Source organism: Tenrec ecaudatus, chromosome 8, assembly GCF_050624435.1.
Source record: "Tenrec ecaudatus isolate mTenEca1 chromosome 8, mTenEca1.hap1, whole genome shotgun sequence".
In the NCBI taxonomy this organism is placed as follows: domain Eukaryota; kingdom Metazoa; phylum Chordata; class Mammalia; order Afrosoricida; family Tenrecidae; genus Tenrec; species Tenrec ecaudatus.
The window spans coordinates 95,400,602-95,413,562 of NC_134537.1; the positions used below are offsets into that span (position 1 = coordinate 95,400,602).

A 12,961-nucleotide genomic window follows, 5' to 3' on the forward strand; every position below is an offset into this window, starting at 1 on the left:
ATCAACTGTTTTCCAAAACAAAATTAAAAACATCACTGTATAAAATAGCAGTTCTCAACTTGTGGGTCGTGACCCCTTTGGCAGTCAAATGACCCTTTCACAGGAGTCATCGGATTCATAACAGTAGCAAAATTACGGTTATGAAGTAGTAACAAAAATAATGTTATGGTTGGGGGTCACCACAACATGAGGACCTGTATTAAAGGGCTGCAGCACTGGGAAGGTTGAGAACCACTGGTATAAAGTATAGGTAAACATTTGTTTCAGCTACATATACTTTTAAGTGGGTGGCAGATTGTAATGTAAACTGTATTTCTTATTGTGGGATATTTTGCCCAAAGCAGCTTGAGAAACACTAGAGCTTAATATTACTAGAAAGGAAATAAAAATGTGTCACTCTTATAGAACAACAAAGGCATAAATCTGACTTGAACAGTTAAAATCTTGACACTAGATCCCCCTATGAGGCAGGCTGGACCTGACCTGGTTTCCAAATTTTTCTGTATTTATACATGATTATATTGTTTAGTTTTGAGTTTTGTTTGTTCATATTTAGGTGTATATCAGAGGTGTTATGTTCATTGGAGGTCACCTTCTGGAAGCTGTTATATGCTTTTCTGGCTTGGGGTATATGAAACCCAGGACTGATGAACCTATAGGGGCAGCAAGTAGAATATGGGGCTCTGAGTACAAGGGGGGGGGGTGGTGTAAAAGGGAGCCAATGTCAAGAAGGCCATGTAGAAAAAGAATGTTTGGAACCTGACTGTGGTAGCAGTTGTACAATTCTAATTGATGAGAATGAAATATGCAATGATATACATATTAAATCCAAATAAATAAAAGGTTTACCAAAAGAGAAAAATTCTTGACTCTATGAGGGTTTTATATATAGTAAAGATCAGTATGTTTATCATTATTAACAACATGAGTTAACTGATGCATACATGTGCCATGCACTATTCTTAGTGCCTTATATATATTAACTCACTTATTTCTGTGAGGTAAATCCTATTGTAACCTTCATTATGCAGATGGGAGCCGAGGCCCGGGAAGGTTAAACAACTTTCCCAAGGACGGTCCACGGCCACAGACACGCTGGCTCCAGTGCCCATGCACTTTACCACGACACTGACTTACAGGATTTCTTGGTGAGCAACTTTAGGTTAACCTCAATTTTCAATTCTACACTACATGCTGCTTAAGTTTCTAAAGCTAACTAACTGGTCAGGAGGCTGGAAATCAGCAAACATTACTTACACACATTTAAGGAGGGGCAGTTGAAACATAAAAAGGAATACCTTTAGTCTCCAATTATCTCCCACTTCCGTTTTGATTCTGTTTAGCCAATTTTCATCAAAATATACAGGATCTCTGTAAATAAGCAAAAGGTAGTATATTAAGGATCATACCGTTATGAACAAAAACAAAAAATAAAAATTAAAACCCATCCCCTATTTTCACTTAATGAAAACACAAAAATGCATTTGTCACATATCACCTACTACATAACTCAATGCATGAGGCCAGATGCAGGTACAAGTCACCTCTAAAATTAGCTGATTAGTACATCAAAAAAATTCTATCAAAAAACAAATAAAAGGTGAAAAATGATAACATACAATGAGTACATTTTTATTTTCAAATAGAAGCTTATTCTTCTCTCCCTTTTAATCATTTTATTGGGGGCTCATACAACTATTATCACAATCCACACATACATCTATTGTGTAAGGCACATTTGCACATTCATTGCCCTCATCATTCTCATAACATTTTCTCTCCACCTAAGCCCCTGGCATCAGCGCCTCATTTTTTCCCCTCCCTCCCTGCTCCCCACAATGAGTTCATTTTAAAAACATAGTTCAGTATACTAATAAGGGATTACTATGTTACAGATACACTATATATAAAATGATCAAATATAAATTAGTTTAGAGAGGCCACAACAGTATACTAAGAAGGCTGGAAGGAGCTTTTCAGTTAATGTTTCAGTGACCTCGATCATGCATTATTTCAAAAGTCACCAGTAGTGTCATGAATATCTCGCCTAACATCAACTGAAAACCTGTGTTCTAAGTTGCAGCACGAGGTAGTAAACAAAGCTAGACACCCTTTCTGCCTGCAGAAATGTTGTCATACTGTGCACGAAAGCACACCGAAACATAAATGCAACCTGAGGTCTGCACTGCTTTTCCTCACTCACACTTCTGTGGACAATTAAAAAGGAAAAGTTAAGTCCAGTACTCCCCTCATTTTAAAGATTTTGAAACTTATGTTCTAAGAAATTATTTGTCTAAGACTACAACACCCACACCTGCCATTCTCTAGGAATTTCCAAGCCAAAAAGTTTTCCGTAACACCACAGCTATTTCTATTTGCCCAAAACCAGGAAAAAAAATCTCTCTCTCTCTCTCTCTCTCTCTCTCTCTCTCTCTCTCTCTCTCTCACACACACACACACACACACACACACACACACACACGCACGCACACACACAGAGAGAGAGAGAGAGAGAGAGAGAGAACTTCACAAACTTCGTGGAAAAATTCCATAATCTCTTAATTCCATTTTTCCATGAAAAATTTGAAACCCCCTCATATATTACTATTGTTAGGTGCCAACTAAGTTCTGACTCACAGTGAGCCGTGTGTTCCAGAGGAAACACTGCCCATTCCTGTACGACTGACTCTCACAGTAACTGCTTTGCCTGTCATTGCAGTGACTGTGTTGACGTACGTCAGTGAGGGTCTTCTGGTCGGCTGTCCCTCTAGGATACCAGCTCCTTATCACACACAGGATGGGCAAACATTTCCTCCCAGGTGTCAGCTGTCTTTTCACTTTCTTGATGCCAGCACAAAGGTTTTTTAAAATTTGGATAAAGTCCAATCGGTACATTTTCTCTCATTTCATCACTTGTGCTTTTGGTGTATCAAAGACACGTTTGCTTATTCAAGGTCGTGAAGACTTATGTCTCCTTTCTTCTAAGAGTTTTACAACTTTAGCTCTTACACTTAGGCCTGTGTATGGTCCAGAAGGGATCTAACTTCACTTTTTTGCATGTGGATATTCATACTCATCTACATTTTAAACTCATCTAATATGTTAGTCAAAGTTCTTTTGCTATTAAGAAATCGATCGATTTGAGCAAGATTGTACACAAAAAAGGTAACACTGGTATAACACTAAGATAGTTTAAAGTAGAGAAAATCTGGGTCTCATGAAGCATGTGAATAAGAATCTAGAAAGCTGTCAGGAACCCAAACAGCACTCGCTCTCTGACTTTCATCTGTGTCTCTCTTCTCCACTGACACCATGTTCCCTGCGACCAACTTTTCGTTTTTCCATAAACAATGCCAAAGACCTTCTGAATTTTCATCACACCAGTTTGCAAATAGTTTAAGGACCAACTACCTGTTGATCCCAAATATAAATCCCCAGGATGATAGCAATGATCCAATTACTGTCCGTTTTTCATCCCCTGTCTAACTACACGGGGCCACAAGCATGATGTCTGCAAACAGGACGCAGCCACTTCTGCAGGAGGAAGAGTCGTCAGAACGGGACTGTCACAAACTGCACGGACATCCCCCAATGTCTCCTTGTTTAAAAAATAGTAATAATAAAGGTAATGGAAAGTAAATGAACACCTGGAAGCAAATCCTACTGAAATACTTACAAATTATAAAAATGAACTTAGAGTTTTAAAAAAAATAGTCAAGGTATTTGGATATTGAATCTAAAAGGCACAATCACTGACAATGAAAGATTAAGCTTTCCCACCCAAAAAGCCTCACAACAAACTGGAAGACAATCTGTGAACTTGGGGTTCTGTGGCTGATAATTACCTGAACTTGTTAAAAGCCACGCCAAACTAGTTGTCACTGAGTTGCCTCTGCCTTACGTGACCCCATGTACTCCGGAGGAGAACTGTGTTGTGCATCTGCTCAGTGCTGGGATCTTTCAGAAGCAGGATGTAAGCCTTTCCTCTTAGGTGTCTTCCAGTGAATTTGACTCACCCACCTTTGGTTAGGAGTCAAGCTCTGCAGTAAGTTCCCAGCAAGCAGTAATTCAGGGTCACACTGCTAAAACAGACTTACATTTTACAAGAAAGCCTTTAATTCATTATTTTAAAAAATTGTTTGAAATGCCTACAAAATTATATATGTCAAGAATTCCAAGATTATGAGATACTTTACTTGCAATTTAGAACTATACACCGTATGAATACAAGAATGTAGAAAAGTCCTGATCAAATGTATAAAATCAGGCATTACAAACAGTGTCCCAATTCTCATCAGTCACTGAGACAGCCCTCTCAAGTCACAAAATGTCACAGGTAGTTATTACTACGCTGATGACATCGTCAGGAATCAATGAACTCAAAAATTAAGTAGTTTTCCTAAATTCATTGAGAGTTGATAGTACATTTTTGTTACACAGAATTCAACTCCCAACTGGTATCAATACAACACTAAGGTCCTATGGGTAATTATATCCTTTATACCTGTAAACTAGGACAGAAGAAGAAAAACAACAACCATTGTTCATGACATTCTCACCAATGCCTCCCTCACACCTAGCACAGAGCAGGTGCTCTCTACATATTTGTAAAATGAAAGGCAACGTTTGAAAAGTGATGCATTTTGAGTTAAGAAACTTCTAATCTAGTACTTAGGCAGCACATACCAGTAGCAGCAGAATCTACTCTTCTCAAATTCAATCTGACTATTCCTAATAATAAACGTTGACTTAATCTACAGGCAAATGGCCACAACTTCTGCAGTTTACAAATTTCAGCAGTGCTCTCTAAGGGCCCTTTAGTTACTGTTCTCAGCCTAGGATCAAGGAATATAACATGTCTTTAAAATCTTAATAGATTATGGGCCTGCACTGATATGCAAAGACCACGTGGTAATCTCACTAGAGCATTCTTCCTGAGTAAGAGGCTATTTTTAGCACCTTACTGTCCTGACTCCTAAGGAAAAAAGAGAAACACAAAATATCCACAATCATTTCCCTAAAATCTGCCAGCAATATGTTTACTTATCTGTAACTTGCATACTGGGTATAGCTGAAATTAAAGGGCAAAGCCCCATGTTTTCATTCTTAATTTACTTCCAGAAACATGTTTACTGACTGCATCTAATTCTTTTCCCAGGAAAAAAGTTATTATTTTGACTGCCAGAATTAGGTACTACACTGTTCTTGGTGAAAGTCTCCAAATTAGAATCGTTTGTAATATAAACACTGCATTATTAGTCCATTACTTAATTATAGGATTTTTATTGACAAACTTCAGCATTTTTTAATATGCTGATTTCTTTCGTAGAATTCTATTTTTTAAAACAATCACTTAATTACTTATAACAATTATTTTGGTATTCTGACTTTAAATGTGTATTGAAAAGCTGGCTTTAATACCGTATATACTTGTGTATAAGTCGAGTTTTCCAGCACATTTTTAATGCAGTTTTTGTAGTAAAATTAGGTGCCTTGGCTGATATTCGGGTCGGCTTATACTTGAGTATAGACGATAGTGAAATGTCACAATCATAACAAAATGTAGCAAGTTATTCTCAGTCCCTACATAAAGATAAGAATCATTTTCAGAGGCACTCCACCATTGTGTACTTTTTGGACCTTCCTCTGTTTCTGGTCCTATCTATTTCCTGAGTGCCTCTCTTTCTTGAGCTCTGAAGACAAAGCGAATAGCATTTAGGCACAACTTGCCCCTTCTAAACTTGCTCTTTTAATCAGTATGTGGAAAAACCTTGATGATAAAGGATAAAAGAAAATAAAGTTGCTGTCTTGAAATTTCCAAGACAAAAGCTACAATTCCATCGTCATTCCTCAGTTACTTCCGGAACACTTACTCCGGAGCAGAGCAAAGGGAGATGGAGTGCAAAGGTGGTGGCGCTATTAAGTCGGGTGCCCCGAGGAAGAAACTGACCAGCAGCACCTAAAGGAAGGAAGGTGCCTACTGTGGCAGCCCAGGCAGAGCTGAAGCCCTGCTAAGCTCTGAGGGATGGTACCTGACAGGTTTGAGGGGGAACAAGAAGGCAGTGGGAAGAATACCAGCAAATAAAGTGCGAGTGGTAGCAAATGGTCCAGATCACTTAAAGTCCTACAATTCCAGGGACTTCAGCTTTGACCTGAGTGAAAAGGTGTATCCAAAACACACGCGATTATGAGCAGAAGACATGACTTTCGAACAAGTCACGCTGGCTGCTGGATTCACATTAGACTGTGGGCGGACACATGTCAGAATATTAGTCGCAAAATTATTAGCATAATTTACGTAAGAGATGATGATGGCCAGACCAATGTGGTGACAGTACAAAGTAGTTAATTTTTTCAGGCATACAGAACAACAGAAAGTAGTATGAACAACCATATGCCAATCAGAGATTGTACCATTCTGCCATATTTGCTCCGTATCATGATTTACTTACTGTGGTAAACATACAGCTAACAAAACATACACCATTTTGACATTTCCACATCCTTTTTTAAGTTCTAAAAATTACAGCATCTGGCATTTCACTCTTAAAATTTTCATATGCATCTCAAATAAGGGAATTTTCCTAAATGACCATAATTCCACTACATGTAACAAAATAAACATCCACAAAATTTCATCTAATACTCCAATTTTCTCCATTACCACCTGTAGTGCAGCAGTAAATGATTTAATATGGCTCCTCTAGCCATAGTCCTTTTAACTCCCACCAAATGACTACATGCAAATTGAGTGTGCGGGGTGTTAATGAGGGACTGGTCATTTTTCTATGACACTAGGTTTAAAAATCTCAGAAGCAGGAATGAGGAGTCTCACTATCATTAAGAAAGAAGGGGCAGGAGGAGAGTGCTGGTAACAGAGAGGGAGTGCAGCATAAAGATAGGAAATAGCGATAAATATAGAAACTAATGTTACAGAGGGCTTACTTATTTTTCACTTGCGGTCACTAAGAATTAGAGTCAGTTTGACAGTTTTTATTTGTCTTACATACTAATGGTAGTTAAAAGGTCTAGGGCAGCGGTTCTCAACCTGTGGGTCACGACCCTTTTGGGGGGTCAAATGACCCTTTCACAGGGTCGCCCTATTCATAATAGTAACAAAATTACAGTTATGAAGTAGCATGGAAAGTAATGTTATGGTTGGGAGTCACCACAACATGAGGAACTGTGTTAAAGGGTCGCGACATTAGAAAGGTTGCGAACCAAAGGTCTAAGGTATAATCATTCATGGGAGTGAAACCTACATGGGGTTGAAGGCAAGATCAACCAATGGAGAAGAGAGTTCAAGAAACGGAGAGTTATGAAGGATTCTCAGGGTATACATTCAAATTACCAAGAATTTCGAAAACCAGCATTGGGAAAAGTGACAGTGAGCCACGATCCCAAACTGTTGAGATATTAGAGGGAATTTCCACTTGGCATTTGTTGATTAGTGGCTGATAGATTAGTACAACTGAACCATGAATCATGGTGCTGGTGAAGAGTAGTGAAAGAACCATGGACTGTCAAAGAACAAAGAAACCGAGTTTAGAAGGATAGCCAGGATGCTCGTCTGACACTGTATCAGAAGGTTTGGTACTGAAGAAAGGCAGAGAAAAGGACACCCAAAGAAAGGGACTGACACAGCGGCTGCAACAGTAGACTCAAATGTAACAACTGTGAGGATGGCACAAGCTTGAGCAGTGTTTCCTTGTTATACATAAGGTTGCTATGACTCAGAACTGACTCAATAGCACTTAACAAAACAAATTATTTTTTAAAAAATTAATGAATAAAAATCTAATTATCCACCTATGTCAGCACAGGCATAAGGCAGTTCAATATAACCCCAAATCCTGAAAATGATGACAGGAATCTTTTCAACAAATAGTGCTGGATAGTAACAATGTACAAAAATATATGTATATAAACTTGGGCCTCACCCCATTATATGCAAAAGTAACTCCAAGTGCATGAGGCCAAGATGCAAAGACTGAAAAAGACTAACTACAAAGTACCAGGGGAAGGAAGGCATAGGAGAAACTTTTAGTGAGCCTAGATTTGGAAAAATTTTCTTAATATGATGTTAACCATTGAAAGGAAACAAAAACATGATAAAAAATCAATGAATTAGATGGCATAAAAAGTTTCTAATGTTTGCTCTGCAGAAGTGACTAGTAAGAAAATGAAAAAGGAAGTCACAATATTTTAAAACATGGATTTAGTAATGGACTTGTACTTCAAATAACAACAACTTCTAATCTCAATAAGAAGAAAATCAGCCAAACTTTAAAAATGGGGAAAGAAAAAAAACTTTTAAGGGGCAAAATATTTAAACAGACACTTCACCAAATGCATGGCAAATAAATATCCCAAAAGATATTTAACATGAAATAGCCACAATAATGTATTATTGATCAAGGATTCACGAGGGCAGGAGAGGGAGGGGAAAAAAGACGAGTTAATACCAAGGGCTCAAGTAGAAGGAAAATGCTTTGGAAACGTTGATGGTGACACATGTACAAGTGTGCTTAATAAAATTGAATGATGGATTGTCATAAGATTTGTAAAAGCCCACCAATAAAGTGATTAATAATAAAAGATAATTTAGCATCATTGAAAAAATGCAAATCAAAATTAAAATGTAGATAACATAGATTAGGAGAAAATTTTCATGAATTTTATGTTAACTAAAAGCCCAACACCCCCAAAATATGCTTAAAATGTTTACAACGTAACAACAAAAGACAAACAACTCTATCAAAAAATACGCACAGAACTCCAAAAGGGAGTCCACAAATGAGGACATCCAAATGGCCAAGAGGCACAATAGATGTTCAACATCATTAGCCATAAACTAAGCAAACCAATTGCTGTTCCTTGGTTCTGACTCAGGGTGACGCAGGTGACAGAGTGGAACCCCCTAGGATTTTCCAGACTAGGATCTTTACAGGAGCTGATTGCCAGGAACTGCTGGTGGGCTCAAACCACAAACCTTTTGGTTAATAGCCAAGCACGTGGCCACTACACCCATGGTCCTTCTCATTAGCTAACAGAGAGAGGTGACTCATGACCAGAATCATACCATCTTACCTCCATTAAAATGACAATGATCAAGAAAGATCTAATATAATTTTAAAATTGAATTGTGTGTCGTGTGGATTATATGTTAATAAAGCTTAAAAAAAAAGCAGGTATTGTTGAAACACTAAAACCCTGACCCAAACTGAGTAGAAAATGGTACAGCCACTGTGGGAAATCGTTTAGGGTTCCCACAAAAGGCTGAACACAGCGCTACTTTATGACCCATCAATCCCAATCCTCATCCAAGGTATTTATTCATGGCATACATATGCACAGAAGTGAAGACAAGAACATACACAGAAACCTGTACCCCTGACTTCGCTGTAGCCCTTTTCACAATAGCCAGCAGATGGAAATACGAATATGTCCACTAACAATCGAGTTAGACATGCCATGGCATACTAAGCAGCCACAAAGAGAAATAAGCTTCCTGAAGCATGCCAAAACGTGAATGAACATGAAAACATTATGCTGGTCAAGTTTGCAGCAAAAGGAAAAATACTGTGCTGGAGTTCACTTACATGAAATAAGCAAATATATATGAACCAAAGATTATTGTTAATGGTGTAATGGGGAAGTTGTGGAACCAAACAACTGGATTAAACTCAGTATGTGCATAATTAAACTGCCTGGAACTCCAAGTTTGTTTGGTTGAATACAATGATCAACTCAGGCTTTTCACAGGTGCCTGTCATTTGGCTCTTTAATTGCCAGAGGCCTTGGGAAGCAGAGCGACTTCCCTTTGTGGTCAGGACAGGATGCGGAAGAGAAACATGGTAATGAAAGGAACCTTGACACAGCTGTCTTTTTGTAGAAAGTGAACCAATCAACATCTCTTTACGACAAGACTGCTACACAGAGAATTGTTGTGAAAGGGCCCCAGAGCCATTTCATCTACGGTTCCCAGACAAGCTGTTTGTGGGAAATCAGGTCCTGGTACCAATGTTTATCTCAGATTCGTATGACATCTGAATTTCAAATCCATACCCTGATTACAGCTGTTTAAATGTCAACCAATGTTTTATGACCCACTACCCGAAAGGATCTATGTTATGATTCAAGATCTCTTATTAGTCCCTGAAAACACTCACAATCAGCCTCTCTATTCAAGTATCCAACAGAGGCCCATTCCCTGCACCCAGCCCTTCCTCAGTGTGACCTCAACCAAAGACTAAGCAAGTGACTATTATAATTACTTTGTTCTGAGACTCTATCTGTCTTTGTGAGATGTTCTTTAGTTGAAGTCATCAGTACTCACATGTGGGCTGGTGCCTCCCTGAATTCCAGTGCACTGTTTTATACCCCTTGCACTCCTCTGTCCCTTCCAACCGCCCTTTTTCTGAATAAATCTTAATCTCATTAGCAAGTGCTGGTGAAGATGTACCACAACTGAAGCTCTCATACAGGGCTGGTGGGAACAAATGGTATGCTCATTTTACTAAGTCTAAATTACTGAACATGTATTATTGAGCATGTATGTTTGTAGAAGCTTTTAGGTTTTTTTAATTGCTCCAAACGTGAAATTACCTAGATGCTCATCAACCAGTGATGATGGTACACGGACAGTGATTTTGCTTTCAGCTGCTAACAAAAGGATTGGCAGTTCAAGTCTAGTCAATGGCTGATGGAAAACCAAACTGGTGACCTGTTCCTACAGATCATAGCCCAGAAAACTCAAAGAGGCAGTTCTCCTCTGCACATGGGCTCACTGCGAGTCAAACTGACTCGGGCACCTACTAACAATATAGTCACACAATGAAAACCTATCCAGCAACAAAAGGAACTAAACTATCAATATGGGCAATAACAAATGAGTATCAAAATAATTAGGGTGAGGGAAGGAAGTTAGATCTTCTTACCGCCCTTCACACAATGAAAACATACTGTCTGAGGTCTGAGTTTGACTATATCAAATTCCAGAAAAAAAATTAATCTGCATGACAGAAAGCAAATCAGTGATTGCCACAAGTAAGCCAGCGTGCTGCAGTGAACTTATTGACATGGTTATCCTAGCAATACTCTTTTTAACTTCCACCAAGTGACTGGAGGAGACCATGCCAACAGGGTGCACGGGCCTCTAAAATGGACACTGGTCAATTTTGCTATCCTGCTGGGTAGAGAGAGAGTAATCTCAGCAACAGAAATGAGGATCTCACTAAAATCAAGAAAGATGAGCCAAGAGAAAAGCGTGTCCTTGGTACCCCAAGATCCATACATCCTGAGCCTCCACTATCCAGGAGAAGGAGCTGTGACACTGGAGAGGCACCAGCAAGCAGACAGCAGCACCAACGGCACCAGACAGAGCCCTAGGAGGGGGAAATTGAATGTCGTCAAGCACTAAACTGGGGTGTTGTGCTTGCTGAAAGGAGAGCTGGTGCTGTAGGGGATTAGGGCATTGGGCTAGAATTAGGGCATGCATTAGAAATTCACACCCATCCATGGGAGAAAGGGGAAGTTTTCTGCTCCCACAGATTTTCAGCCTTGGAAACCTAAAGGAGCAGTTCTACTTTGTCCTATAGGGTCCCTTTGAGTCAGAATTGACTTGATGATAGTTGGGACACACGTCTTGCCTTTTTTAAAAATCATTTTATTGGGGGCTCATACAACTCTTATGACAATCCATACATACATCAATTGTGTCAAGCACATTTGCTGCCCTCATCATTCTCAAAGCATTTGCTTTCCACTTGGGCTCTTGTAATCAGCTCATTTTTCATTGTTCCCCTCCCTCCCTGCTCCCCTCTCCCTCACGAACCCTTGATAATTTGTAAATTATTATTATTTTATATCTTACACTGCCTGACATCTCCCTTCACCCACTTTTCTGCTGCCCATCCCTGAGAGAGGAGGTTATATGTAGATCCTTGTAATCGGTTCCCCCTTTCTACCCCCCCACATTCCATCCACCCTCCCAATATCACAACTCTTACCCCTGGTCCTGAGGGGTTCATCTGTCCTGGATTCCCTGTGTTTCCAGTTCCTATCTGCACCACTGTACATCTTCTGGTCTAACCAGGTTTGTAGGGTAGAACTGGGATCATTTAAGAATTAGAGGAAAGTTGTGTGTTTCATCGATGCTACACTACACCCTGAGTGACTCATGTCCTCCCCGCAACCCTTCCGTAAGGGGATGTACAGTTGCCTACAGATGGGCATTGGGTCCCCACCCTGCACTCCCCCTTATTCACGAATGATATGATTTTTGGTTCTTTGGTGCTTGATCCCTGGTCCCTTCAACCCCTTGTGATCACACAAACCTTACAAGTGCTCGCCTGCAGCTCTGTGGATCTGCAAGCTCCACTCACTGTCGTAACGCCAAACATAAAGAGCACATACTGGACAATTTAACATATAAGCTCAAGAACAGGTGACTGTAACTGAAGGTTTTAATTTTACAATTTAAATCTGAATTACAGCTATTTATAGGGCAGGTGGTACTGATTAGGAGGGAGCACATGATGAGAGCCATCTGGGTGCTAGAAATGTTCTATTTCTTAATCTGGGTGATGATCACATGGATGGGTGGATTATAAGCATGTATGTGAGGGAGTTTCAAAAAGTCAATGGGAAAATGGAATGAAAAGATATTGGAATTTTTACATAAACTGTTTAAAGCCCCCTTCCATGCATGCGTGTGGACACACACCACACGTGTGTATGTGTATGTTGTTAGCTGATAGTGGGTTGTCTCTGACTTAAGGAGACTTTAGGAAGGACAAATGAAATGTTGTCTGATCCTGTGTCCTTTCCACGATGTTATACAATCCTATAAATCTATGCAAACATATAAACACCACCACTTTAAAGCATGCTTTCTGTGTGTATATTATACCTCAAAGAAAGAAGGAAACAAGGGAGAAAAAGCAGAAAACTGAGTATT

General features: G+C 39.4%; 1 protein-coding gene across 1 annotated transcript in view; it reads right to left on the reverse strand.

The window, feature by feature from the left end:
• HOOK3 (hook microtubule tethering protein 3) overlaps window positions 1–12,961 on the reverse strand; it is a 109,178-nt gene that overhangs the window by 82,684 nt on the left and 13,533 nt on the right. The window contains exon 3 of the mRNA XM_075556585.1: window positions 1,299–1,371. Coding sequence (XP_075412700.1) covers window positions 1,299–1,371 — 73 coding nt within the window. The remainder of the gene's footprint in view (window positions 1–1,298; window positions 1,372–12,961) is intronic.